At 48.3% G+C, this 27,334-nt stretch overlaps 1 protein-coding gene across 1 annotated transcript in view; it reads left to right on the forward strand.

Annotated features, from left to right (window-relative positions):
* The window catches only part of LOC123763349 (uncharacterized), a gene marked incomplete in the record, with an annotated part of 345,009 nt that overhangs the window by 280,109 nt on the left and 37,566 nt on the right, over positions 1–27,334 (forward strand). The window contains 1 exon segment of the mRNA XM_069303180.1: positions 5,787–6,017. Within this exon segment, the coding sequence (XP_069159281.1) occupies positions 5,787–6,017 (231 nt within the window).

A 27,334-nucleotide genomic window follows, 5' to 3' on the forward strand; every position in this document is an offset into this window, starting at 1 on the left:
GCGTTGAATGTAATAAAGCAACATTTTCTGGGTGAGTCCCGGAGGCATTCGGCATCCCTCCCTCCCTCCGGTCGTCTTTTTTTTTTTTTTTTTTTTTTTTTTTGCATATTTTGACATCCAGCCTCAGAACTGGGATGTGGATTGCCGGCGTGATAGGTCTGGGGCTACCCCTTCCCCCTCTCAGGGAGCGGGGGGCTGCGCAGACAGTGGCGCGACGACGAGTGACGTCTTACTAGTTTCCTCGTTTTTGTTTGGAGAGTTCTATCCACTCGTTCGGCTTTTGGTTGCAATTTTCACCAGAATAGGGGTTTGTTTTGGGACGCCTACCTTTCTGGATGCCTAACCCGGTCGATGGCAGACATAGAATGCTTCCAATTACACGGGGGTTTCTATAGGCCATTGCTCCCCTTGCCTCTCTAGAGGGGGCCAAGTTCTGACTCGTGATCCCTGGTAGTCCCATAAGAACTCCATACACATGACTGATGCCAAAGTCTAACATTAGCATATCAGCCTAGTAAGCTCTGGGGAGCTTCTTGGACTCGCCCAGAAAATGGTGTTTCATTACATTCAACGCTGGTTTTGCCTTGCTGTTTGCGGAGTTTGTGGTTGGTAGTTTCTGCAAGCAGCGGCTTCTTGTTTGTTCTCAGGCTTATTGTTCCTTCAAGAGTCCCGGGGGGGAAAGGGGACCCTTGATAGGAGGCGTGTGCCTCCCAGTGCCTCCGGGAGGCACATGCCCTCTGCTTTGCCGGGTTGGTTCTTTCCCTGATTTCTGGTTCCCTGGCAGACGTTCCTTTTGGTTCTTTGACAGCCTTGGTTTTGGCACGGCTTGCTCGGTGTCCGCGCCCAGGGGTTTTCCCATGGCTCTGCCTCTTTTACATAGTCGGTCCAATCTGTGGTGGGGCTGGTTCGGTCTTCTCCTAGAGTTTTCTAGTCCGGTACTTTTGACTCGAGTGTTTCACCATCTGTTTGGTGATCAGGTGGCTTCTTGAATGTGTCCCACCTGCGTGCTTCGTCTCGGCAGCGGTATGAGGTTTTCTGGCGGTCCTTTTTTTTCTTCTTGTCTCTTTGTAGGTGTACTGCTCTCTTTGTTGTCATGGTCTTGTCCTTCTCTAGTGGTGGTTCAGGGCTGTCTTCTGGCAGCATACCATTGCCCTATCTTGTGCGGCACTGGCTGAGCCGGTTCGGATTGCTCCCGTTTTGTTGTTCCTTCTGCACCGTTCACGGGTTGTCTCGGGCTTTGTTCACCTCTGGCGTGGTCGTGCTCCACCTGAGCCGTCCTGCTCTGTGGCAGGGTGCTTTTTTCTCTATTTCCTTCGATTTATTGTGGCTGGGGATTGGTTATCTACAGTGTCTTTAGCCTAGCCAGCCTGTGGTCTGCACTCATGCTCATGATGTCTGAATATATATGCTGCTCTGTTGACAGTGTTCTCTAATGTTCCTCGAATCAGTCCAAGGCACCAGTATTTTGGAGGTCCAAAAGGGTTCTGGCTCGTGGTCCCTGGTAGGCCTAGAACTCCACCCCACATCGACTGATGCAAAATAGTTAAGGTATCTATATCAGCCTGGATAGCTCCGGGGAGCCTCCGAGACTCACCCAGAAAATGGCATTTCATTACATTCAACGCAGTTTTTTTTTTGGGGGGGGGGGTGCAAAAAAAAACAAGCTGTTGGCATCCAGAGGGGTTATTGATGCTTGAGTGGTTCAGCAGGAGGTGCATTGAGAGTTTTGTATTTTAGCGAATCTCCACTGCTACCTTCGGGCCATCAATTCTTCCTTGGTAACACTTTATGGGTAGATCCTGTTACCTTGGTTCCCTGTTCCTTGGCTCACATTTCTCAGGTTGTCCACAGTGTCATTTAGCCTAGCCAACCTATGGTCTGCACTCATGCTCATGATGTCTGAATATATATGCTGCTCTGTTGACAGTGTTCTCTAATGTTCCTCGAATCGATCCAAGGTACGAGTGTTTTGGAGGTCAAAAAGGGTTCTCGTGGCCAAGTATGATGTTAATGTGCTTAGGCCTTGGTGCCCTTGTGTGGCTTTGGTTGTACCTCTTATCAAGTTTTTCTTTTTCATCCAGACATCTGAGGTACTCCCACCTCCTTAGTAAGGGGCCAATGTGTTGTCCTTCTCCGTCGGTAGTTAGCTGCAGGGAGCCACAAGGGGACTTTCCCCATAAAACTATCATTGAATGCAATGAAACCCCATTTTCTGGGTGAGCCCCGGTGGCTCCCTGACAACCTCCCTAAAGGTGGTGTAGCTGGTTGACTGTGAACTGCCTTCCTTCTCCCCAAATGAGTGGATTAGGTGAGGTGAATGAGCTTACACTAGTTGGAGATCGTTTGCTTACATGGTTGGGGGAGTTCTTTTGGCATTTTCCATGGAGGCAGTCTCTATTTAAGCCAGCAGTGGTCTGTTTTGTCTTGCTGACTCCATGACTTTTTGGATGCCTTCCCTGGTGGTGGCATAAATAGAAAAAATGCCACCACTTCTTGCACCTCTGTGAGGGGGGGCCATGTTCTTGTACTGTACACACAGAAATCACAATAGCATGATACATCAAATGAACAAATCCACAAGGGCCGTGATGAGGATTCAAACCTACATCTGGGTTAATCCTAGAAGCGCCTTAGTTGACTACTCCACAACATGGTCAAAAGAATTATAACCAGGAGTGCAATTCTTTTGAATTGCAACCGGGAGTATTGAAGTAGTGGCGAAGAGGTAGAACAGCTTGTTGACAGCGCCCGGGTGCATGGGGGAATTGTGTAAAAACCCTGGTTTGTGTCTCAGAGAGGCTACAGGATCCGTGTGAGGGCAGTAGCACTCCCGGTTGCCATTCTTTTGACCATGTCGTGGCACAGTCGACTAAGGCGTGTCTGGGATTATCCCAGACGTAGGTTCGAATCCTCATCACGGCGCTTGTGGATTTGTTCTTCTGGTGCTGGTTCCAGTAGGCCTATAGAACTCTGCAAATGATGCAACCTAGTAGTTGGCACACCATCAGTGACAGTAGCTTCAGGGAGCCACTGGGGGCTCACCAAGAAATTGGTCTTTGGTTACATTCAATTCTGGTTTTATATATTTATATTTACTCTTATATTTATTTACTCTTCACTTCATTACTTATGCAGATACAGTACTGTTGATTGTTCCACAATTTTGTGACCAAGTTTATTAACCCTTGTGTTGCTCAGGGCTAATTAGCATTTGTCACCCACAGGTGCATACCAAAAAAAAAAAAAAAAAAAAATTTTCTTCTGAAACTGTTAATTTGTGTTCTCTGATCATGGGAAGAATAATAAAAAGTCTTAAGTGGCATATATTGCCCGCCATAGGGCAGGGAAGTCTGGCAAAAAACAGGCGCTGACTCAGCGTGCATCCCAGACAGTCTGTTGCTTCCCAGCTGTCAGGCCGGAGTTGCCACAAAGAGATAATTACCTTATTATTTCAGTGTCTCTGATTGATTTTTATAGTTTTTTTTGCTGTAATATTATTCAATAGCATGTAGTGTGATATATTTATATAATAAAATGAGTGAATCATCGCTGTATTCAAAAATATGGTGTACATATTGTTGATGCAATTATTATGTTCATCAAACAGTGAACAAATACTTTGTTGGTTATTACACTATATACACAGGTTATATATAAGTATCTGCATGTTTTGTTCACCATAACAAACCACTAAGTTGCTATTGTGAGTCAAAATCTCCGTGGTGTAGTGGTAAGACACTCGCCTGGCGTTCCGCGAGCGCTATGTCATTGGTTCGTATCCTGGCCGGGGAGGATTTACTGGGCGCAATTCCTTAACTGTAGCCTCTGTTTAACGCAACAGTAAAATGTGTACTTGGATGAAAAAACGATTCTTAGCGGCAGGGGATCGTATTCCAGGGACTTGCCCGAAACGCTACGCGTACTAGTGGCTGTACAAGAATGTAACAACTCTTGTATATATCTCAAAAAAAAAAAAAAAAAAAAAAAAAAAGCAACAAGGAGTGACCGCCACACACCAGCCAGCCACTCGCTGCCACTCACTCCCTCAACACCTCACTCGCCCACATTCTCCTCCCACCATACTGTTTTTGTTTTTATTCACTATATACAGACCATATATATAAGTATCTACATTCGTGTTCACCATAACGAACCACTAAGTTGGCATGCTGAGTGGCAGTTTTTTTTTTTTTTTTTTTTTTTTTATTTTCTACCACAGACGTGGCCACACATTTACAATGCTAACCAGCATATATACATTTTCTTCAGTCCTCCATGGACAGGGTTAGAGAAGTGTTAAACATATAGTTCAAGGGTTTATTGAACACTCAACCACAGAAGGTGATTCGGTGCTTTTAAAATGCTAAGCTAACCTACATACGTAAATACATAGATACACAGATTTACGTATGCCCTACATAAAGTGTTAGATGTGTCTTTTACATAGTGTCATTAATGTACATTCACAAAGGTGAAATGTAATTCTGATCAGCTTCCATATATACTTTATACCCATACATATACATACACACACACACATATACATACATATATACACACACACACACACATGCATTCACATACATTTGTCTCATTTACTCTGACAGGGTGAGGTAGCTGATAAAGAAACTAGTGTGCAATTAAGCACTTAATCACTGAAGGTGATGAAGGTGCTTTTACAAGCAGCCCGCCACTGGCTGCTACTTCCTCCCTCCCTCAACGCACCTGACTCACCCACATTCTCCTCCCACAATACTGTTTTTGCTTTTATTCACTATATACAGACGTTATATGTAAGTATCTAAATGTTTTGTTCACCATAACTGTTCAGCTAAGCCGGTATAATGCCCAAAGAGCATAGTGGCCACCCCTACCAACATGACAAATCATGCAGATGTTGCCACACCCATCACCAAAATGACTTCTACCACACATTCTTTTTGCTGTTATTACACTGTATATACACGTTATATATAAGTATCTACATTTGTGTTCACCATAACAAACCACTAAGTTGGTATGCTGAGTGCTCCCTCCCTCCCTCACCTCACCTGACTCACCAACATTCTCCTCCCACCATACTGTTTTTGCTTTTATATACAGACGCTATATATAAGTATCTGCATGTTTTGTTTACCATAGCGAACAACTAAGCTGGTATAGTGAGTCCAGACAGTAAAAGGTGGCCACACAGTCAGCAGACAATGCTACCTCCCTCCCCACCAAGATTACTCTTCCCACTACAGTGCTAATTATCACAACAATCCTGCTATTATCAGAATTCTAGTCATTTTTATCACAGGTCTTCTGTAATAATATCATCGCTAAATAATAGCATGAACATGTATATTATGGTATTTTTAGGCGATGCTGTGGTCACAAGCTGAATAGAAGTGCTGTGAGCTCATGCTGCGTGCGTCAGGCTTAGTGGCTCACTCAATACTGAGGCCCTCACACCCGGGAATTTGGCCCACGATTTTAAAAAAAAATGGCGTCTGTTTATATGAGCCCTGATGAAAGTGAGGTGAACCCCTTGTATCTGCGGGCCATTTAAATCTTGCGTAGTACTCCAATACATCATATGATGGGATGCGCATTTTATAGCAAGTCACTCAACCCATCATATGATGTGTTGCGCAACTTAGGGGTTAAGTATTTAGTGGCATACATATCAGACTCCTTAAATATTTTTACTGTAATCATTTTACTTAAGACTGACATAAGATATTTTTATTATATTTTAATGAAATACTATAAAAGGTTTATACAAAAACCAAACTGCACAGTTGTTCCAGGTTGTTCCTGAAATGGAGGATGTAGAGGATCAGACAATGGGAACAACAGCGTCCATAAATGAGCTTGAAACCAACGTTGGGTCCTTTAACTGTGATAACTTAGATCATTGTTTCAAGAACAATATTAACATCTCTAGTAGAAGCAAGAAATCCCGAGATAGAGACGTTGACAGCCAAGCAAAACATAACTTGGACTACTTGCTTCTTCAAGTAGCAAGACAGGTTAGTAATGTTTTCTGTGGGGAGCCCCTACAGCTCCCTGGAGCTTATCGGGCTAATGTATGTTATATTAGACCAGGACATTAGCTAAGGAGTTCAGACCTACCAGGGACCAGCACCAGAGCCTGGCCCCTTCAGAGAGGTTTCAGGGAGCAATGGCACTGGAAAACCCTCTTGTAGTTGGGGTTTTCCTTATCTGCCATCGACCGGGATCAGGCACCCAGAAAGGTAGGCATGACAAAACAAACCCCACATGGTAAAAAACTAAAACAAAAATCGAACAGAGAGGTAGAAACTTCCTACAATCCCAAGGAAACAAGCAAACATCACACTTTACTGCCGCACTGATCGTCCGCGCAGCCCTCCCTGCCCCGAGAGGGGGAGGGGGAAGCCCCGGACCTACCGCGCCGGCTGCCAATCTTCAGTTCGTAAGCTAATGTCAACCGGGATTGACGCTTCTCTGGCCTCAGTTTCCTTGGCGGTGTTTGCCTTGTGTGGCGTTCACTGCCGTGTGTTGTGTTATGCGGTGGCCAGGCGTACCTCATCAGTGCCGGGGCTGCATGCGCTTAGTGGCTGACTTCCCTAATGCAGCCCTGTGAGTACTGCCCTTGCGTAACAGGGTTATCTTCCCTGGGGCGTTCGGGAGCCATTCCCGTCGAGGTTCTTGCTGCTCGGCATTTGCCTCGCCCTTGGGGCCAGCTGGGGCTTGGGCCTTTGTTTGGCCCTGGGTAGGGATTGTTATTGTGCTGGTTAGGGCGTCAAGGTGTTGCATAGCCTGCCACCTAAGTGGCGACCGGTTCCTGTTGCCTCTGGAGATGGTGTACTTTTGCGGGGGTTTTCTTTTGTTTTTATTTTCAATTGCCTGGTGGGGTCTGCCCAGTGTGGCTATAGTTTCACTAGTAGTGTTTGGCGGCCCTCTGCTAGACCCCCGTGATTGTACACGTCTCAGGGGTTTTCAGTGCTATCCCCTACCGGTTTAGCAACACCTTGCCCGGGCTTCCCGCAGCAGTCAGCCTACGGGTCCTGGAAACCCCTGTCTGGGCTCGGGGGACCATTTAATGTGTCTTCCGGGTTCCATCCCGTCTTGTACGGGATCGTAGGTTGCTGTGCCCTTGTCTCCGGGTGACAGTCGCCACTTTTACCTCCGTCATGTTGCCTGTTGGGTCACTGACACCTTGACCCAGAGTCTTGCGAGATATTTTCTCTGCTTGTTCTCCAGTACTCTCCGGTTGTTATTACTGTTCAGAGTACAGGCGGCATCCGTGTTGCAAGCTAGGTTAGGTTGCTGCAACATGCTAGGTTGGTTCCCCACTCGGATGCCCCGAGGCCACCCCGTTTTGGTTAGGTGCTGTTCGTCCCTTTCCCTCCCTGTTCTCGGCTCCAGACCGTCTGCGGGTTTAGGGGTCGGGGCGGGGTTTAGTTGGGGCCGAGACTCTGGCGGTTCTCGGGGGCTGCTCTGTTCGGGTTGGGGGATGGAGGTTTTTGAGCCGGTTCCTCCTGCCAAGGCTTCTGGGTCTTACCAGCGGCTCTTTCTTGCTGCATTTCTGATGGACTCTTGTTTTTCTTTAAAGGCAGAGGGCTTGGAGGATGGCTCTGCCCCGGGGCCTCTGTTGCTGGTTCCCGGGGCTGTGGGGGATGCCTGCTAGCAGTTCTGGGGCGGTTTGCCCCTGTCTGCGTTTTCTGCTTTTGGGCGGTATTTTTCGCCTATCCAGTCTGCTTGCTTCCCACTTTTGCTGGCGTGTTTTTGTATCTTTAGCGTCAGTCACAGCCGTCTGTTCTGGTGGCCATTTTTGTCTGCCGGTTTCCCGGCGTGGCCACTGGGGCGGCATTGCGGTTTGTTTACATGCGACTAGGTGTGCGAGCGAGCATCTTGGGTGAGTTTTCGCCTTTTTTCAGGGGGTTTTATTCTCCTGTTGTCGTTTCTTTGCTTTTCTGGTATTTTCTGCCCGTTTCCTGTTCCTCTGGGAACGTTTGAGTGTTGATTTTACACCGGGTTTTCCATTTTATCTGTTTTGGGTCTGGGCCTTTGGGTTTGGGCTGTGTTCCTGGCTGTTATGCTTGTTCCTAAACCTTGTCCCTCGGTTTTTGGTCTGTTATGACCAGTTTTCCCAGGGGGTTCTGTCTGGGGGCTGTGCTTTGCCTTTCTGTGGTGTTTCTCCACTGGCAAAATGTGGTGGTTTGGCCTCCCCCTGGTTCGATTCCGGGTTCCTTTGGGTTCTTTGGTTTCGTTCCGGAAGTTTCTTCCTCTTGGGCCCCTTTGTGGGTTCTGGGGGCTTTGTTTCCTCGTGTGTGACTCCGTTTCTGCCTTCTGGAGTTCCAGGGTTTTCCTGGCTTGCAGACTGATCTTTTTGGGTCTTGGCAAGTGTTGTGGTCGTGCTGGAGCTTTGAGGTTTTGTCGAGGTGGGCCTTTTGATGCAGTTTTGTGCCTTCTTTGCCTGGCCGGCGTGTGCTCTGCCCACTGGTTGGCGGCTTGTAATTTTCTTTTCAAGTGTATGTACGCATGTACATGTGTACACTGTGTGTGTGTGCACATGTGTATGTGCATACGCACGTGTGTAATTACCTAAGTGTAGTTACAGGATGAGAGCTACGCTCGTGGTGTCCCGTCTTCCCAGCACTCTTTGTCATATAACGCTTTGAAACTACTGACGGTCTTGGCCTCCACCACCTTCTCACTTAACTTGTTCCAACCGTCTACCACTCTATTTGCGAAGGTGAATTTTCTTATATTTCTTCGGCATCTGTGTTTAGCTAGTTTAAATCTATGACCTCTTGTTCTTGAAATTCCAGGTCTCAGGAAGTCTTCCCTGTCGATTATATCAATTCCTGTAACTATTTTGTATGTAGTGATCATATCACCTCTTTTTCTTCTGTCTTCTAGTTTTGGCATATTTAATGCCTCTAACCTCTCCTCGTAGCTCTTGCCCTTCAGTTCTGGGAGCCACTTAGTAGCATGTCTTTGCACCTTTTCCAGTTTGTTGATGTGCTTCTTAAGATATGGGCACCACACAACAGCTGCATATTCTAGCTTTGGCCTAACAAAAGTCATGAACAATTTCTTTAGTATATCGCCATCCATGTATTTAAATGCAATTCTGAAGTTAGAAAGCATAGCATAGGCTCCTTGCACAATATTCTTTATGTGGTCCTCAGGTGATAGTTTTCTATCTAGAACCACTCCTAGATCTCTTTCTTTATCAGAATTCTTTAAAGATTTCTCACATAATATATAGGTTGTGTGGGGTCTATGTTCTCCTATTCCACATTCCATAACATGACATTTATTAACATTAAATTCCATTTGCCAAGTGGTGCTCCATATACTTATTTTGTCCAGGTCTTCTTGAAGGGCATGACAGTCATCTAAATTTCTTATCCTTCCTATTATCTTAGCATCATCAGCAAACATGTTCATATAATTCTGTATACCAACTGGTAGATCATTTATGTACACAATAAACATCACTGGTGCAAGAACTGAACCCTGTGGTACTCCACTTGTGACATTTCTCCATTCTGATACATTGCCTCTGATTACTGCCCTCATTTTTCTATCAGTCAGAAAATTTTTCATCCATGATAGAAGCTTACCTGTCACCCCTCCAATATTTTCCAGTTTCCAGAACAACCTCTTATGTGGAACTCTGTCGAAAGCCTTTTTTAGGTCCAGATAGATGCAGTCAACCCAACCATCTCTTTCCTGTAATATCTCTGTGGCTCGATCATAGAAACTGAGTAAATTCGATACACAGGATCTTCCAGATCGAAAACCATACTGTCTGTCTGATATTATATCATTTCTCTCTAGGTGTTCTACCCATTTAGTTTTGATTAGTTTTTCCAATACTTTCACTATTACACTTGTCAATGATACAGGTCTATAATTGAGGGGGTCTTCCCTGCTGCCACTTTTGTAGATTGGAACTATGTTAGCCTGTGTCACATATGTTGTGTGTATGTGTATATACGTGATATGCATATATGTGTATGTGTACTTTTTCTTTCGGAAGAGGCTCTGTTCCCTTCTCTGTTGATGGGGCACTGGGGGAGCAGCTTGCTCTGTTGACTCTCGTATGGTCCTGCTGTTGGTGGGCGCTTTTGGTTGTCTTCCGGCCTCTGGTGGCAGCGGTGGACGGCTTCTCCTCCTTTGGGGGGTTCAGAGCTGGCGGGGTGGGCTTCTTTCCTTGTGGTTCGTCATGTCATCTTGGTGGGCTGCATTGGGCGTGGTTGATCCGCCCCATACTTCTGGGGTTCCCGTCTGCTCTTTGCAGACATGGGCCTTCGAATCTGCGGTTCTTCTGGACTTCTTCAGTCTGCGCCCTGGTTTTTATGCCCTCCTCGGAGGACTGTTGTTTCCTGTCTGACTTCTCTTGGGACCGGGTGCCTGGATGGTGGCCCTGGACCTCCAGGTCAATTATTGGCACTGGGTGTATTTTTTGCATCTTTACCGGATCTTGGTGCCCTGTCTGAGTCTGCTTGAGATTCGGTGTCTGGCCTTCCTCGACGACTGGCTGGTGTGGGCTCCCAGTCGGTCCGCTTATCTGCTGTCCAGGGGTGTGGTTCTTTCCAGATCGCCGGGTTTGGTTTCCTGGTGATCTGGAGGCCATTCCATCTGTTTCCGTCCCGGATTCGGACCTGGGCCTTGATTAGGACTATTGGGCCACTCCTTGTCTTTCCCTCCAGAAATGTTACTGCGGCTGTGTTCCCGCCTTCGGCTGTGCATGTGGGGTCCCGGGTTGCTCGAGCTGTTGTGCGGGAGTCTGAACTTTGACGTGCTGGTCTGCCCGCGGGGTCGGGTTTGGCTTCGGCGTCTGTTTGGTTCCTTCGGAGACTCCCCTTCCGCCTCTTGCAATCGTTGGGTTCGTTCCTCTGGGGATTTTGTGTTGGTGCTGCGTCACCAGCTTCCTCTTTTGGGTTTTCGGGATTCTGTGCCTTGGCACCTCCCCGAGCCTTCGCTCGATGTGTTCACGGACGGGTCATCTCTCGGCTGGGGCTTTGTGACCAGTGCTCACCAGGTCGGCCGGGGACGGTGGAGTCTGTCCGTCCGTCGGATTCGCAGCATGGTTCAGGAGTTTGTGGCTGTCCGGTTTGCACTTCGGAGGATTTGGGTCACTCGGTGCTCTACCATTCAGTTCCATTCGGACTGTTCTCTGGCGGTTCTTGCCGGAACCACAGGGTTTCTCTTAGGTGTTGACCTTTGGGGTTGGTTCCTTGTAGTGGCTCGTTTGCTGGATTCTCGGGGTTTGGCTAACCGTGAGTTTGTCCGGGGTGTGTCCTGCGTCCTGGCGGACAGCTGTCTCGGTTCATTCCCCTGTTCGCGGATTGGCCAGTCGTCGCCGATTCGTTTCATTGGCTACGCCGGACGTATGGACTTCTGGCCATGGACATTCTTCGAATCAGCGTGGTCTAGGCGTCGCCCGTTTTATGTGGCGCCCTTACCCACCTGCGAGGCGTTCACGTTGGATGCTTTTCGGCAGGTCTGGTAGAGGTGGGGGTACCTGTTCCTCTTCTCCCGGTCCAGCTGTTGCTTCGGGTTCTGGCTCGGTTGCAGCCCATTCCCACGAGAGCAGTCCTTATGGTTCCTTGGTGGCTGGCCCAGCTTCTTTTCAGACGCTGCTTGATAGGTGTCTGAACCCGGGGCATTTTCCCGCGGCTCCGCCTCTTTCGGCAGGTCGGATCGGACTTGTATGTGATTGGTTCGGCCTTCTCCTCGGCTCTTCGCGTCTGGTATTTTGACACGGGTATCACCATCTCTGTGGTGTTCAGGTGGCCTTGTTGACGGTGTCCCACCTGCGAGCTTCATCTTGGCAACAGTATGACGTTCCTGATGTTTCTATGCACTTTTTCTTGCTCTTTGTACGTTGTCTTCTCTTTCGCATCGGGTTGTCGTGTCGTTTCTTGGAGTTTTCTGGACTCCAGTTATTGGATGTTTTCTTACTGTTGCCTCGTTTTATGCGGTGCTATCGGAGCCGCTCCGGCTTGCGTTCGGGGTGGACGTCACATCTGCCCCGTTTCGTACGCTTTCTCGTGTTTTGTTTCACCTCTGGCCTGCTTATGCGTCGCCTGCGCCGTCCTGGTCCTTGAGTAGGGTGCCTTCCTCTTCTCCTCAGTTTCTGTTAGCCCCTTGGTTCAGGTTTCTGCTCCTTGGTACTGGCGGTAGATTGTACGTGTGCAGCCTTTCTCGGTCCTGGCAACGATTGAGACGGCTGGTTTCCGGAGGGGTTCTTGGGTTATTGATGCTTGATTGGTTTGGCCGGGGGTGCGTCCTGTGTTGTCCGGTTGCGCTTTTTGCTGTTACCTGCGTACCGTGTCTGGGGATGCACTTTGGTTTTATCAGGTTCCCCTCGTTTCCTGTTTCAGGGCTCGGGTCTCTCGGGTCGTCCACAGAGTTTTTCAATCTTCCAGCCTGTGGTCTGTCTTTGCGCCCGTGCTGTTCGGACGTTTGCAGCTTTTGCTGCTGTGTTGGTGACGTCTAGGGCTCATTTTGGGCGCAGGGAATTGAGGGTCGCACAGGTTCTTGGCCGCCCATTCTTTATGCACATCTGCTCCTGTGCGTTCTTGTTGCCTTGGGTCGCAGGTTGCATCCTGTTGTCTCGGCTTCGCGTTGCGGAGTTTGTGGTGGCCGCCTCCCGGGTTAGCCCTTTTTTTTCCTTCTCTTTGGGTGTGAAGTTCCAGGGAGCCATAGGAGCTCCCCACAGAAAACCAGCGTTGAATGTAATGAAACACCATTTTCTGGGTGAGCCCCGGAGGCTCCCTAGCAACCCTCCCTCCCACCGGTCGGCGATTTTTTCGCGTTGGTTGAAGCTTAGCTTCCGAACTGAAGCTTGGCAGCCGGCGCGGTAGGTCCGGGGCTCCCCCCTCCTCCTCTCGGGGCAGGGAGGGCTGCGCGGACAATCGGCGCGGCAGTAAAGTGTGATGTTTGCTTATTTGCTTGTTTTCTTGGGATTGTAGGGAGTTTCTACCTCTCTGTTCGTTTTTTTGTTTTAGTTTTTTACCATGTGGGATTTGTTTTGTCATGCCTACCTTTCTGGGTGCCTGGCCCCAGTCGATGGCAGATAAGGAAACCCCAACCACAAAGGGGTTTTCCAGGGCCATTGCTCCCTGAAACCTCTCTGAAGGGGCCAGGTTCTGGCGCTGGTCCCTAGTAGGTCTGAACTCCTTAGTTAATGTCCCGTTCTAATTTAACATACATTAGTCCGATAAGCTCCAGGGAGACTCCGGGGCTCACCCAGAAAATGGCTTTTCATTACATTCAACGCTGGTTTTTTATCCCTGAGGAACGTCATTTATTAATTTTGATAAATTACTGTCAGCTAAATGACCTTTGATATTGATAGGAGTTCTCTCTGTGTACCTCTTGCACTTCTACTTTTCATGGGGCTATTTTGCACATCCTGCCATACCCCATGGTAGCATTTGATTTTATTTCCTTTGCAGATTTGGAAAAATAAAAACATATTTTGCAGGTGTAAATTATAATGTATCTCTCTTGCCTGTGTTCTACAGCATACACATTGTTACGTAATGTATTCATCTAGTTGTGCTTGCAGGGGTTGAGCTCTGCTCTTTTGGCCCGCCTCTCAATTGTCAATCAACTGTTACTAACTACTAACTAATAAATTTTTTTCTTAACCCCCCCCCACCCCCCCACCACACACACCCAGGAAGCAGCTCCGTAACAGCTGTCTAACTCCCAGGTACCTATTTACTGCTAGGTAACAGAGACATCTGGGTAAAAGAAACTTTGCCCACTTGTTTCTACCTGGTCTGGGAATCGAACCCGGGCCACAGAATTACGAGTCCTTTATGCTGTCTGCTCAACTACCAGATCCTACCAGACCTAGCTATCAGACCACTGTGTGTAATTACCTAAGTGTAGTTACAGGATAAGAGCTACGCTCGTGGTGTCCCATCTTCCCAGCACTCTTTGTCATATAACGCTTTGAAACTACTGACAGTCGTGGCCTCCACCACATTCTCACCTAACTTGTTCCAACCATCTACCACTCTGTTTGTGAAAGTGAATTTTCTTATATTTCTTTGGCATCTCTGTTTAGCTAGTTTAAATCTATGACCTCTTGTTCTTGAAGTTCCAGGTCTCAGGAAATCTTACCGATCGATTTTATCAATTCCTGTTACTATTTTGTATGTAGTGATCATATCACCTCTTTTTTTTCTTCTGTCTTCTAATTTTGGCATATTTAATGCCTCTAACCTCTCCTCGTAGCTCTTGCTCTTCAGTTCTGGGAGCCACTTAGTAGCATGTCTTTGCACCTCTTCCAGTTTGTTGATGTGCTTCTTAAGATATGGGCACCACACAACAGCTGCATATTCCAGCTTTGGCCTAACAAAAGTCATGAACAATTTCTTTAGTATATCGCCATCCATGTACAGTGGAACCTCTATTAACGAGTTTAATCCGTTCTGGCACCGAGCTCGTTACCTGGAAAACTCGTCTTTGGAAACAAATTTCCCCATTTAAAATAAAGGAAATAAATTTAATCCGTTCCACTCCCAAAAACATCCATACTTGTATGACTTTTTTTTATGTAAATATAATACTGCACATGTAAATATAAATGTTTTGTTGTAGTGTTTTAATATTTACTTTACCTTATGAAGAGTAGTTGCTGGCTTGAGGGAGATGATGGGGAGGTGGGAAGGATGAGAGGGGTTATGGTGTGGAAGGAGAATCCACCTCTGAGTCAGGCGGACTCTCTCTTCTTGGGAATTTCACCCAAATTTCATTTCAAATGTCACACAAGGATGCGTTAGACCAGCACCAAATAAAAAACTACGTTGATTACACTTGTTGTGTCAACAATATAATAGTCTTACCACGAAGATACAATACAATGCCGTTTTCTCAAATAGGCAATGTGGTTATTAAAGAAAACGGAAATTTCATGGCAAACATGTATACAATCCCCAAGTCGATCGGATAAGAATTGGATTTTATAGAAATATTTGCTCAAATGACGCTTGAGTGCGGTGTTTGGGTGCATTCAAGAGAAAAAAGTGTGTTACGTTCAAGCGACATATACCTGCGAAAGTGATAACACTTTCATAAAGTGTTATCACAAAGTGATAAATTAATTAAACATTTTCACACACCGGGTTGTCACTGCTTTATCAGGGCAGCTTTTCCAAGAATGCGTTCACCTTTTCAAACATTCCAAACACTTCCCTGATCTCAGTGGAAGAGGCAGCATCCTCCCTTACCTCCTCATTCCCTAACTAATGGTGTAAATTGTTGATGAGGACCTGCCATACTTCCTTGTGAGATCAATCACACAGACACCACACTCATGCTTTGCTATAATTTCCTTCTTTAAATCCACAGTAATTGTGTCTTTCTTCCTCTTGACAACACTATCTTTAGCAAGCAGGTTTTTTGGAGACATCGTGTGTTACAAATTGTAGTCGCAAAACCACTAAAAACCCAAAGAAAAGCTCAAATAAATCCAGAGGGATGCTTGTTGTGTGAGATACAACAACAACACTGGCGTCGGAGGCGTCCGCGAGACGCTAGGAAGCGCCATGTGGTTTCACTCGTTAATAGAGGCGAGCTCGTCAATAGAGACAAATTTGCTGCGAGTGGCTTGCTCGTTACTGGAAAAACTCGTTAATAGAGCCACTCATTAATAGAGGTTCCACTGTATTTAAAAGCAATTCTGAAGTTAGAAAGCGTGGCATAGGCTCCTCGCACAATATTCTTTATGTGGTCCTCAGGTGATAGTTTTCTGTCTAGAACCACCCCTAGATCTATTTCTTTATCAGAATTCCATAAAGATTTCTCACATAATATATAGATTGTGTGGGGTCTATGTTCTCCTATTCCACATTCCATAACATTACATTTATTTACATTAAATTCCATTTGCCAAGTGGTGCTCCATATACTTATTTTCTCCAGGTCATTTTGAAGGGCATGACAATCATCTAAATTTCTTATCCTTCCTATTATCTTAGCATCATCAGCAAACATGTTAATATAATTCTGTATACCAACTGGTAGATCATTTATGTAGACAATAAACATCACTGGTGCAAGAACTGAACCCTGTGGTACTCCACTTGTGACATTTCTCCAGTCCGATACATTGCCTCTGATCACTGCCCTCATTTTTCTATCAGTCAGAAAATTTTTCATCCATGTTAGAAGCTTACCTGTCACCCCTCCAATAGTTTCCAGTTTCCAGAACAACCTCTTATGTGGAACTCTGTCGAAAGCCTTTTTTAGGTCCAGATAGATGCAGTCAACCCAACCATCTCTCTCTCTTTCCTGTAATATCTCTGTGGCTCGATCAATTCGATACACAGGATCTTCCAGATCGAAAACCATACTGTCTGTCTGATATTATATCCTTTCTCTCCAGGTGTTCTACCCATTTAGTTTTGATTAGTTTTTCCAATACTTTCACTATTACACTTGTCAATGATACAGGTCTATAATTGAGGGGGTCTTCCCTGCTGCCACTCTTGTAGATTGGAACTATGTTAGCCTGTTTCCACACGTCTGCTATGATTCCTGTACACAGTGATGCCTGAAAGATCAGGTGAAGTGGAATGCTGAGCTCAGATGCACATTCTCTCAGAACCCATGGTGAAACTCCATCTGGACCAACTGCTTTATTCTTACTTAGTTCCTTTAGCATATTTTCCACTTCATCTCTAGACACCTCTATACAGTCTATGTTGTTCGTGTGCGTGTGTTAGTGAGAGCAAGCAGCCCATAACCACTGTCTAACTCCCAGGTACCTATTTACTGCTAGGTAACAGGGGGCATCAGGGTGAAAAAACTCTGTCCATTTTACTACGCCATTGCCGGGGATCAAACCTTGGTCCCCAGGATTAGGAGTCCTGAGTGCTGTCCACTCAGCTACCAGGCGCTCTAAATGTAGTAATGCAGCAATACTGAGCCAAGGTGGTGTGGCTCTCCATCACCCAGATAAAAAAAAATGCTGCTTTGGCCCTTGCAGCGTGTAAGTCACGGGTAGAAACAAAAGAAAACCATCTGATAAATTTAAATAATGATAATCTGATAATTTAAATAATGTACTGTAATATTAAAGAACAGAAATGGCACCTGAGAATATGACTTTGCGATCATTACAGAACACACGAAATAAGTAAATGAAAGTCTGAATATAATACAATACAAGAGAATACTGGTGAGCTGACGACATCCATCATACCACCACAACATTCGACACATGATGTAGGCTGTTAGCAGACGAAGGTTGTGGGAGGCTGTTATGATCCAAGAGTGCTAAGTGAGAGACTGTCTCCCCAGGGTGGCAGTGCCCTTTATATAGCCTGGCGGTGATGACGTCACTACAGGTGTCAAGACAAGTTGGTAACAAGTGCTGGTAGCAAAGTGCTAGTTTGCGGCTGGTGGCACCTTTGTGTAGAGGATGTACAACTGATAGTTAACCACTGCACTGTGCAACACATTCTGAGGCACTAGGTCAGTGGTGCGCAGCACACCTCAGGGCGTTCGTAGATATAGCATATTGGCACGCCCCGATTCATCCGGGGTTCAGGGACTGGCTCGGTTTTGTTGTGGGGCGTCTCAGTTACTGCTTTCATTGTCTCCCATTCGGGTAGAACCTGGCACCTTGCGTGTTCACATGCCTCACCCAGGTTGTGGTGGCCCATCTGTGTCTGTTAGGTGTTCTTGTGCTGGCCTACCTCGACGACTGGCTGGTTTGGGCTCCCAGCCAGTCCGCTTGTCTGCTCACCAGGGATTTAGTTCTTTCCCAGCTTGCCGGGTTTGGGTTTCTGGTGAACTAGCGGAAGTCCCATCTGGTTCCCTCTCAGGTTCGGACCTTGGTTGGGTCTTGTATGGGACTCTTGGACCGCTTCCTTGTCTCTCCCTCCAGAGTCTCTGCTTCGGCTGCGCTCCCGCCTTCGCTTGTTTCTGGGGGGCTCACAGGTCACTTGGCGGTTGCTCAAGGATTTGAACTTTGCCGTGATAGTCTACCCGCCGGGTCGGGTTTGGCTTTGTCAGCTGTTCCAGTTCCTTCGGGGATGTCCCTTCCGCCTCTCATGTGATCGCTGGGTTCGGCCTCCAGGCGCCTTGCATCGGCTGTTGCGTCGCTGGCTTCCTCTTTGGGTTTTTTCGGGGTTCAAGGCTTTGACGCCTACCCAAGCCCTCACTTGATGTGTTCACGGATGCATCGTCTGTTGGCTGGGGCTTTGTGACCAGTGCTCACCAGGCCAGCCAAGGGTAGTGGGATTCGTCCTGCTGTGAGGCCCACAGCATGGTGCGGGAGTTCACGGCAGTTTGGGTGTCGTTTCGGAGGGTTTGGGTCACTCGCGGATCCATGATCAGACTCCATTCGGACTGCTTCCCAGTGGTTCATTGCCTGACCCATAGGGGTTCGATGCTGTCCTTGGTTCTTTGGGGCTGGTCGCTTCGGGGTGACTCGTCTGCTGAGTTCTCAGGGTTTGGATCTCCTGGCAGCTCACGTTCTGGGGGGGGGGGGGATCAATGTCTTGGAGGATGGCCTGTCTCAGTTCATTCATATGTCCACAGAATGAATGGATGATGCCAACTCATTTAATTGGCTCTGCCGGACGTATGGACTCCCGGAGGTGGACCTCTTCGTGTCAGCGTGGTCAAAGCGTCTCCTGTATATGTGGCACCCTTCCCTGTCTGCGAGGTCGTCGGGGACGGTGCTTTTCACCAGGACTGGTCAAGATGCAGTTACCTGTACCTCTTCACCCCGGTTCAGCTGTTGCATCGATGTTACTTCTGCGCCATTTTGCAAGCTGTCTCGGGCGTTTCACCTCCGGCCTGCTCATGCGCCGCCTTAACCATCCCGGTTGTTGGACAGGATGCTCTCATATCTCTCTTCCCCTCGGTTTGTAGTGGCCCCATCAGTTCAGGATTGTTTCTTCAAAAGACTTTTTTTTTTTTTGTTGGCATTGGCCTCTGGGGATCGGGTCAAGGGAGCTTCATGCTCTCCTCCAGCCCAGGGGTTTCTGCTCCTTTGGTCCTTGTGGTAGGTTTGTTCGTTTGCAGCCGTTTCCTTCTTTTCTGGCGAAGAATGAGACTTGCTGCTTTCTGGAGAAAGAATGAGAATTGCCCTCCGACCTGCTCATGCGCTGCCTTAATCATCCTGGTTGTTGGACAGGGTGCTCTCATATCTCTCTTCCTCTCGGTTTGTAGTGGCCCTTTCGGTTCAGGATTGTTTCTCCAAGGCTCTTTTCTTGTTGGCATTGGCCTCTGGGGATCGGGTCGGGGAGCTTCATGCTCTCCTACAGCACGAGTTTCTGCTCTTTCAGTCCTTGTGGTAGGTTTGTTCGTTTGCAGCCGTTTCCTTCTTTTCTGGCGAAGAATGAGAATTGCTGCTTTCTGGAAGGGTCCTTGGGTTGTTGATGCTTGGTTGGTCAGGCTGGGGGGGTGCATCGTGTGTTGTATCCAGTCGAGGTTCTCTGCCTTTACCTGCTCGGCACGGCCTCCATGGCAAGGGACACACTTTGGGTTAACCCTGGTTTTCCTTCCCTGTTTAATGGTTCGGGTCTCTCAGGTCGTCCGCAGGGTTATTCGATCCAGCCAGCCTGCGGTCTATCCCCGTGCCCACGATGTTCGTAAGTTTGGTGTGCTGGCTGCCATCTTTGGTAACATTTCTTGGGCTGACATTCGGGCATGGGGTTTTGGGAGGTCGAACAGGGTCCTAGCTGCTCGCTACCTTGTCAATGTTCCTGGGGTCTAGTCAGGCCTGTGTTGCATTGAGTCGACGGTTACATTCAGTTGTCTCGACTTTAAGTTGAGGAGCGAGTGCCGACCGCCTCCTGGGTAAGACCCTCTTGTTTTTGTCTTTGGGTAGGTAGCTCCGGGGAGCCGAAGAGGCTACCCCCAGAAAACCATCATTGTATGTAATGAAATGTCATTTTCTGGGTGAGACCCAGAGGCTCACTAGGAACTATCCCTCCCTCCCTCCGGTGGGTGGTTTTTCTCGTGTTTTGACATCCAGCCTCAGAACTGGGGTGTGGATAGCTGGCACAGGGGTCTGGGGCTCCTCCTTTCCCCTCTAGGGAAGGGGGGGAGGGAGATGCTCAGACAGTGGTGTGGTGACGAAAACACAATCAAATGTACCCATAGTAGGAAAACAGCATGTAAAGGATTTGGGAATAATAATGTCTGACGACCTAACGTTTAAGGAGCATAACCAAGCAAATATTGCGACAGCCAGAAAAATGATAGGATGGATTACGAGAACTTTCAAATCCAGGGATCCCATCACAATGGTTGTACTTTTCAAATCACTTGTGTTGTCCCGTCTTGAGTACTGCTCAGTACTCACTTCCCCCTTCAGAGCAGGAGAGATTGCTGAAATAGAGGGAATACAGAGAATATATACAGCATGCATAGACGCAATAAAGCACCTAAATTATTGGGATCGTCTCAAAGCCCTCCAAATGTACTCACTAGAAAGAAGACGAGAGAGATATCAAATAATATACCCCTGGAAGATACTGGAGGGCCAAGTACCAAATCTACACAGTAAAATAACAACGTACTGGAGTGAACGATATGGAAGAAAATATAGAATAGAACCAGTGAAGAGCAGAGGTGCCATAGGCACAATCAGAGAACACTGTATAAACATCAGAGGTCCATGGTTGTTCAACGTCCTCCCAGCAAGCATAAGAAATATTGCCGGAACAACCGTGGACATTTTCAAGAGGAAACTAGATTTATTCCTCCAAGGAGTGCCGGACCAACCGGGCTGTGGTGGGTATGTGGGCCTGCGGGCGGTCCAAGCAACAGCCTAGTGGACCAAACTCTCACAAGTCAAGCCTGGCCTCGGGCCGGGCTTGGGGAGTAGAAGAACTCCCAGAACCCCATTAGCCAGGTATCAACCAGGTGACGGCAGGCTTGTTTGCTTGTTTTCATTTGGGGAGTTCTGTCCACCAATTAGGCTTTCAGTGGCAATTTCTTAACCAGAATAGGGGTTTGGTTTGGGGCGCTTACCTTTCTGCATGCCTGACCTGATCGATGGCAGACATAGAATGCTTCCAACCACACGGGAAGGGGGGTTTCTATAGGCCATTGCTCCTTGTGCCTCTCTGAGGCACAAGGTTCTGGCTCGTGGTCCCCGGTAGGCCTAAGAACTCCATTCACTTTGCCTGATGGCAGGTCTAATACATTCATATGAATCAGCCCGGATAGCACCGAGGAGCCTCCGGGTCTCACTCAGAAAATGGTGCTTCATTACATACAACGCTGGCTTACTGGGGGCAGCCCTTTCGGCTCCCCAGAGCTACTTAACCAGAGACAAAAACAAAGAGTGCCTGTATTGATAAAAAGCAATCTCGGATCATGGGGTGCCACCCCATGGGGCGGCAGCTGCCATAAATGAAGCGGAGTGATTCACAGTGTTTTAATGACATGCTTTCCTCTGAAGAATGAAGAAATGAGTTTGAGGAAAGGTTTGAGGTAGTTTGGCAACAACTGTATAATTGCATCCACTGGGAGCTACCTTCCCCCCACCCCCACTTCTTCCCTTGTACCCCCACCTACTTCATGCCCCCACTACCATCCCTTTCCCCCCCTACCTCATGCCCCCATTACTATCCCTTCCTCCCCCCCACTATTCCCCACTTAAAAAATGCCTCTATCAGATTAACTCCTAAGGCAGGAAAACACCCAAATCAAACGGAAAATTTTGGACCCATTTTTCTTCTCAAGGTACCAAGCAAAATATTCCAAAAAATAATAACCAGAGATTTGTGAAGTACATTGAAGAAGAACAAAGGTATAACACCAGACAACATGGAGTTTAGAAACCACAGAGGGACCCATATAGCTATAGCCCTGATCTACGACAATATAGCCTTTGCAGTGCTATAAAATGAACAATCTTGTTCAACACAGTGAACAAAATTCACGTATATGAGAGAATAATCCAAGCAAAAACAACTTTGGGAAAACTAAGAAGATTCCGTAGCCTTAGTACAAACATACAGCCACACTTATACAAGGCTCCAGTCCGGCCGCATCTAGAATGTTCTCCAGTACCACTACACATTTTAAAGAATACTAACATGCACAAACAACAAGCAGTGGAAAATAAGGCACTAAGGAGAGCAGCAAAACACCATCCACCATATGACCAGACAATCCAGGAGCTCCATGAACTCCAGAACACACAACCACTAAACACCAGAATACAGCACCATGCCTCCAGGGTGTGGAACACCATCCTAATGTTAGAAGACCCGATGATTGAAAGGTTACTCCAAGATGAGACGTCCCACTCCCACAGCTGGGGGTCCAAGATGAGACGCCCCACTCCCACAGCTGGGGGTCCAAGATGAGACGTCCCACTCCCACAGCTGGGGGTCCAAGATGAGACGCCCCACTCCCACAGCTGGGGGTCCAAGATGAGACGCCCCACTCCCACAGCTGGGGGTCCAAGATGAGACGCCCTACTCCCACAGCTTGTGGCCTCAAGATAAAATGCAATCCCTTTGATTGCCTGTGAGGCCTCACAGGTTGAAAGCTTTTGGCTCTCCTGTGAGGCCTCACTGGTTGAAGGCGCTTGGCTTGCCTGTGAGGCCTCACTGGTTGAAGGCGCTTGGCTTGCCTGTGAGGCCTCACTGGTTGAAGGCGCTTGGCTTGCCTGTGAAGCCTCACTGGTTGAAGGAGCTTGGCTTGCCTGTGAGGCCTCACTGGTTGAAGGCACTGGATTGCCTGCGAGGCCTCACTGGTTGAAGGCACTGGATTGCCTGTGAGGCCTCACTGGTTGAAGGTGCTTGGCTTGCCTGTGAGGCCTCACTGGTTGAAGGCACTGGATTGCCTGTGAGGCCTCACTGGTTGAAGGCACTGGATTGCCTGTGAGGCCTCACTGGTTGAAGGCACTGGATTGCCTGTGAGGCCTCACTGGTTGAAGGCACTGGATTGCCTGTGAGGCCTCACTGGTTGAAGGCACTGGATTGCCTGTGAGGCCTCACTGGTTGAAGGCACTGGATTGCCTGTGAGGCCTCACTGGTTGAAGGCACTGGATTGCCTGTGAGGCCTCACTGGTTGAAGGCGCTTGACTTGCCTGTGAGGCCTCACTGGTTGAAGGTGCATGGATTGCCTGTGAGGCCTCACTGGTTGAAGGCACTGGATTGCCTGTGAGGCCTCACTGGTTGAAGGCACTGGATTGCCTGTGAGGCCTCACTGGTTGAAGGCACTGGATTGCCTGTGAGGCCTCACTGGTTGAAGGCACTGGATTGCCTGTGAGGCCTCACTGGTTGAAGGCACTGGATTGCCTGTAAGGCTTCACTGGTTGAAGGTGCATGGATTGCCTGTGAGGCCTCACTGGTTGAAGGCGCTTGACTTGCCTGTGAGGCCTCACTGGTTGAAGGTGCATGGATTGCCTGTGAGGCCTCACTGGTTGAAGGCACTGGATTGCCTGTGAGGCCTCACTGGTTGAAGGCACTGGATTGCCTGTAAGGCTTCACTGGTTGAAGGTGCATGGATTGCCTGTGAGGCCTCACTGGTTGAAGGCACTGGATTGCCTGTGAGGCCTCACTGGTTGAAGGTGCTTGGATTGCCTTGTAACACCCCTATAAGGAAACTGTAACACTGCTCTAAAATAGAACACCACTATAATGGATACTAAACTAATAATGTAAACACTACTTATCCTGAGTAACACTTCCCCATCAGTTGCACTTGGTAACACTGTTATGAGCTGACATATGATGGTTACACCGGAACTAAAAGGTACACTGCCAACAAGGAAATGCTACACAGGATTAAATATGCTGCCACCATCTGCCTTTGACCATTGAGACTATATCAAGCAACGAGGCAAGAAACATTGCTTGACTTGGAGAGTACTTTCTATGACTGTCATTAATTACAAAAACGGTTGTCAGCCACTATATCCAAAAGGCTAAGAGGATTCAACAATTGACACAGACGGGAAATTTAACATGAGTTTATTTAGAACAAAATTATGCTAATCACCACTTATAAATCCTACTATAACACTGGCAAAAAGTTAAGAAATTTGGACATGGAACAAAACCTCAGAGATCACACACATTACCTTAAGACCTCTGTCTCTCCCTGGCTGAGATGTTCTTCACAGACCCGCTCTCGATCCCGGTGTCCCGCATTCTCTTTCAACTAAGTCTCTACAGGACCTCTATATACAACCCCCACAGGGGGGAGGGGGGAGATCTGCTGTTGCTACCTACACCGTGAATGTAAGAAGTTGGCCACACGTGCACAAACACTTAAAAATATTTCAATTAAGCTTGTTTGACATTCACCATACACTCTTCAAGAGAGGAGTTATTAATTACATGTGTGACTGACCTCTGACCTGGCCAAAAGGGGGAGATTCATGGATGTTTACACATAAGAATCTGGAGTCTAATTCCATTGCAATGTTTGACAAGAGTATCATGAAATATTATATACTTGAAACTATGCTGACTAAGACTAACCCAGGAATTTTTTAATCAACATACAAGATATCTGGAGGTCCTCTGGGCTGACCTCTTAGAGAAGGCTTCCCTGAGTGAGAACTCTAAGGGGGGGGGGGGTCATGGGTGTTACAGCCTGTGATGCCTCACTGCATGAAGTTTTTTACCTAGCTGTTCTTACAAAATAAGAAACAAGTTTAGCTTGCCTTTCGTGTTCATTGGCCTCTTTTATGATCAGCTCTTTGGTTTGCCTCAGGTACTGATATATGTTTCTAACTTCTGGATTAGCACAGTTGGATGACAAATTAATTAACATGTCAACAGAAGACATGAGTAAACTGTATTTTGTTTTCTGTGGTGTTGGTTCCTCACTGCCTTCTTTATCTTACGCCTCTTCGTTGACCTCACCAGTAAGAGACTGGAGAATCTCTTCTTCACTCATCAAACCATATCCTGGGTCATTAGCATCTCTGAAGCCAATCAACCACATTCTATCTTTCTAAATTTTTGCCAGCATTTCTGAACATTCCCTGGATTGTATCTGTAAATCCTTCAGGATTCATATTTTCATCCTCCTCCTTGTTGACCTTACATATGAGGAGTTTTCTGGGGGGAGCCCCGTCGGCTCCCCGGAGCTTTACCGGATGATATGTTAATGTCAGACTTTGGCATCAGTCATGTGTATGGGGTCCTAGGGCCTACCGGGGACCACGAGCCAGAACCTGGCCCCCTCAGAGAGGCATGGGGAGCAATGGCCTATAGAAACCCCCGTATGGTTGGAAGCATTCTATGTCTGCCATCGACCACGTCAAGCATCCAGAAAGGTAAGCATTCCAAAACAAACCCCTATTCTGGTGAAAATTGCTACCTAAAGCCGAACTAGTGGATAGAAGTCTTCAACAGAAAACAAGGAAACTAGTATGACGTCATACGTCACCGCGCCGCTGTCTGCGCAGCTCCCCCCTCCCCGGGAGGGGGAAGGGGGAGCCCCAGACCTCCCACGCCGGCTATCCACCCATCAGTTCTTCGGCTGATGCTATAGGCAACGGTTATGTGCTCCGGCTCCAGTGGTTGTTTCAGCACTGTACCTAGAGTGTGGTGTCTGTTTTCTAGGTGGTGTGTGAGCCGGGAGTGATTCTTCAGTACTCGGGCTGCATGCGCCTAGGGTTCCCTTCCCTAGGTGCCCTGTAAGTACTGCCCTTGGGGCTTGGGGCCACCTTCCACAAGTTCCTTGGGTCCTGCCCCTGCTTGGCCGTTTACTGCTTGGTTTTCGGCCGCTCTTTGTGTGCTCGGGTGTTCTGTCTCCCTTGTTCGCTTTAGAGTAAGGGGCAGTTTTTGCACTGGTGGGGCGCAGGGTACTGTGCAGCTTGTCTTTACCAATCATAGCAGCCGGCTCTCTTCCGCTTGGGTACACTGTCCTCTTGTGGGGTTTTCTTTTTCTTTTTGTTTATCTACCTGGTGGGGGGGTCTGCCTTTGTTCTTGCCCCTTGTGTCCCTTGTGTTCTGAGTATTTTCTGGTGGTGCCCCCTGCTAGGTCCCCATGAGTGTACACGTCCTGGGGGTTCAGCTCTTAGAAAGTTGTTCGGTAGCTTTGGGTGCCGGTTAGCAGTACCCTGCCTGGGATTACCTGAGCGCGAGTCCTCTTAAAGTAAACGCTCGGGACCCTGGAAAACCCCTGGGGGCGTGCGGGTCTGATGGATGTGACCCCAGAGTCCCCCCCTCGCTTCCAGCGAGTTTGAGGGTTGCTCTCACCCTTTGTCTCTGGGTGACTCTCTGTTTTGCCTCCGTCTGCTGCCTGTGGGGTCGGTGACACCTTCGACCCGGAGTCCTGCGAGTTTGGTTGCTCGTTGTGGCTCGGTTACCCAGTTGTGCTAACAAAGCGGGTGCGGGCAGCAGGGGCGTTGCACTTGAGCCTTGGTGGTGGCAACGTTCTCGTGGTTTCCTCCCCGGGAGCCCCGGGGCTGCCCCGTTGTAGTTCGTTTTGGGACTTGGGGGTGTTGGTTGCTTCGGTTCCATCCACGCCCCCTTGTCTTTCCCCTGGATCACCCTTCCTGCCTGCATCCGGTTCCTTACCGTCTGTAGGTTCGGGGCGGGGTTTTTGATGGTGTTGAGACTCGGGCAGTCTCGGGGAACTTCCCATTCTGGGGTAGTGACGGGGGCATTTGTGCCTGTTCCTCCAGCCGTGTTGTACGAGTCTGCCAGTGGGCTCCCTTCATTAGTGTTTTCTCGGCTGCCCCGGTTTTCTGGTACGGCCGGGGCTTTGGGGGAATGGCTCGGCCCCGGGGCCTGTCGTGTAGGTTCCCGGGGCTGGGGAGGGGCTGACTTGGGGGGCCTTGGCCCCGTTGGACCCTGTGGGGTTTTTTTATCCCCCTCTAGGCGGGGCTTGTGGTTTCGCGGAGTGGGGTTTTTCCTCCCCACTCGCCGTACGTGCTGTTGGGCGTCGGCCTCTTCCCGGGCTCGGTTCCTTGGCCTTTGACTCGGTTGGTTCCGTCCTGTGGGTGGATGTTTCCTCCCACCCCTTTTTGGGACGGTGTTTTCGTCATGTTTCCCCGTTCAATGGGGTTCTGCGTGACTTCTGATCTCGGGTGCGCCTGCGCCTTCGTGTGCCTTTGGGACTAGTGTTGGCTTCTGTGTTCTCGAGGGTACGGGAAGGTTTTTCGCTACTTCCCGCATTATTGGAACGTCTGTCGGCTCCTCGTCCTTGTCGCCCTGTTGGGCTACTTGTCGCCCTGTTGGGCTACTTGTCGCCCTGTTGGGCTGCTTGTCGCCCTGTTGGGCTGCTTGTCGCCCTGTTGGGCTGCTTGTCGCCCTGTTGGGCTGCTTGTCGCCCTGTTGGGCTGCTTGTCGCCCTGTTGGGCTGCTTGTCGCCCTGTTGGGCTGCT

Source organism: Procambarus clarkii, chromosome 49 (genome assembly GCF_040958095.1).
Source record: "Procambarus clarkii isolate CNS0578487 chromosome 49, FALCON_Pclarkii_2.0, whole genome shotgun sequence".
In the NCBI taxonomy this organism is placed as follows: Eukaryota; Metazoa; Arthropoda; class Malacostraca; order Decapoda; family Cambaridae; genus Procambarus; species Procambarus clarkii.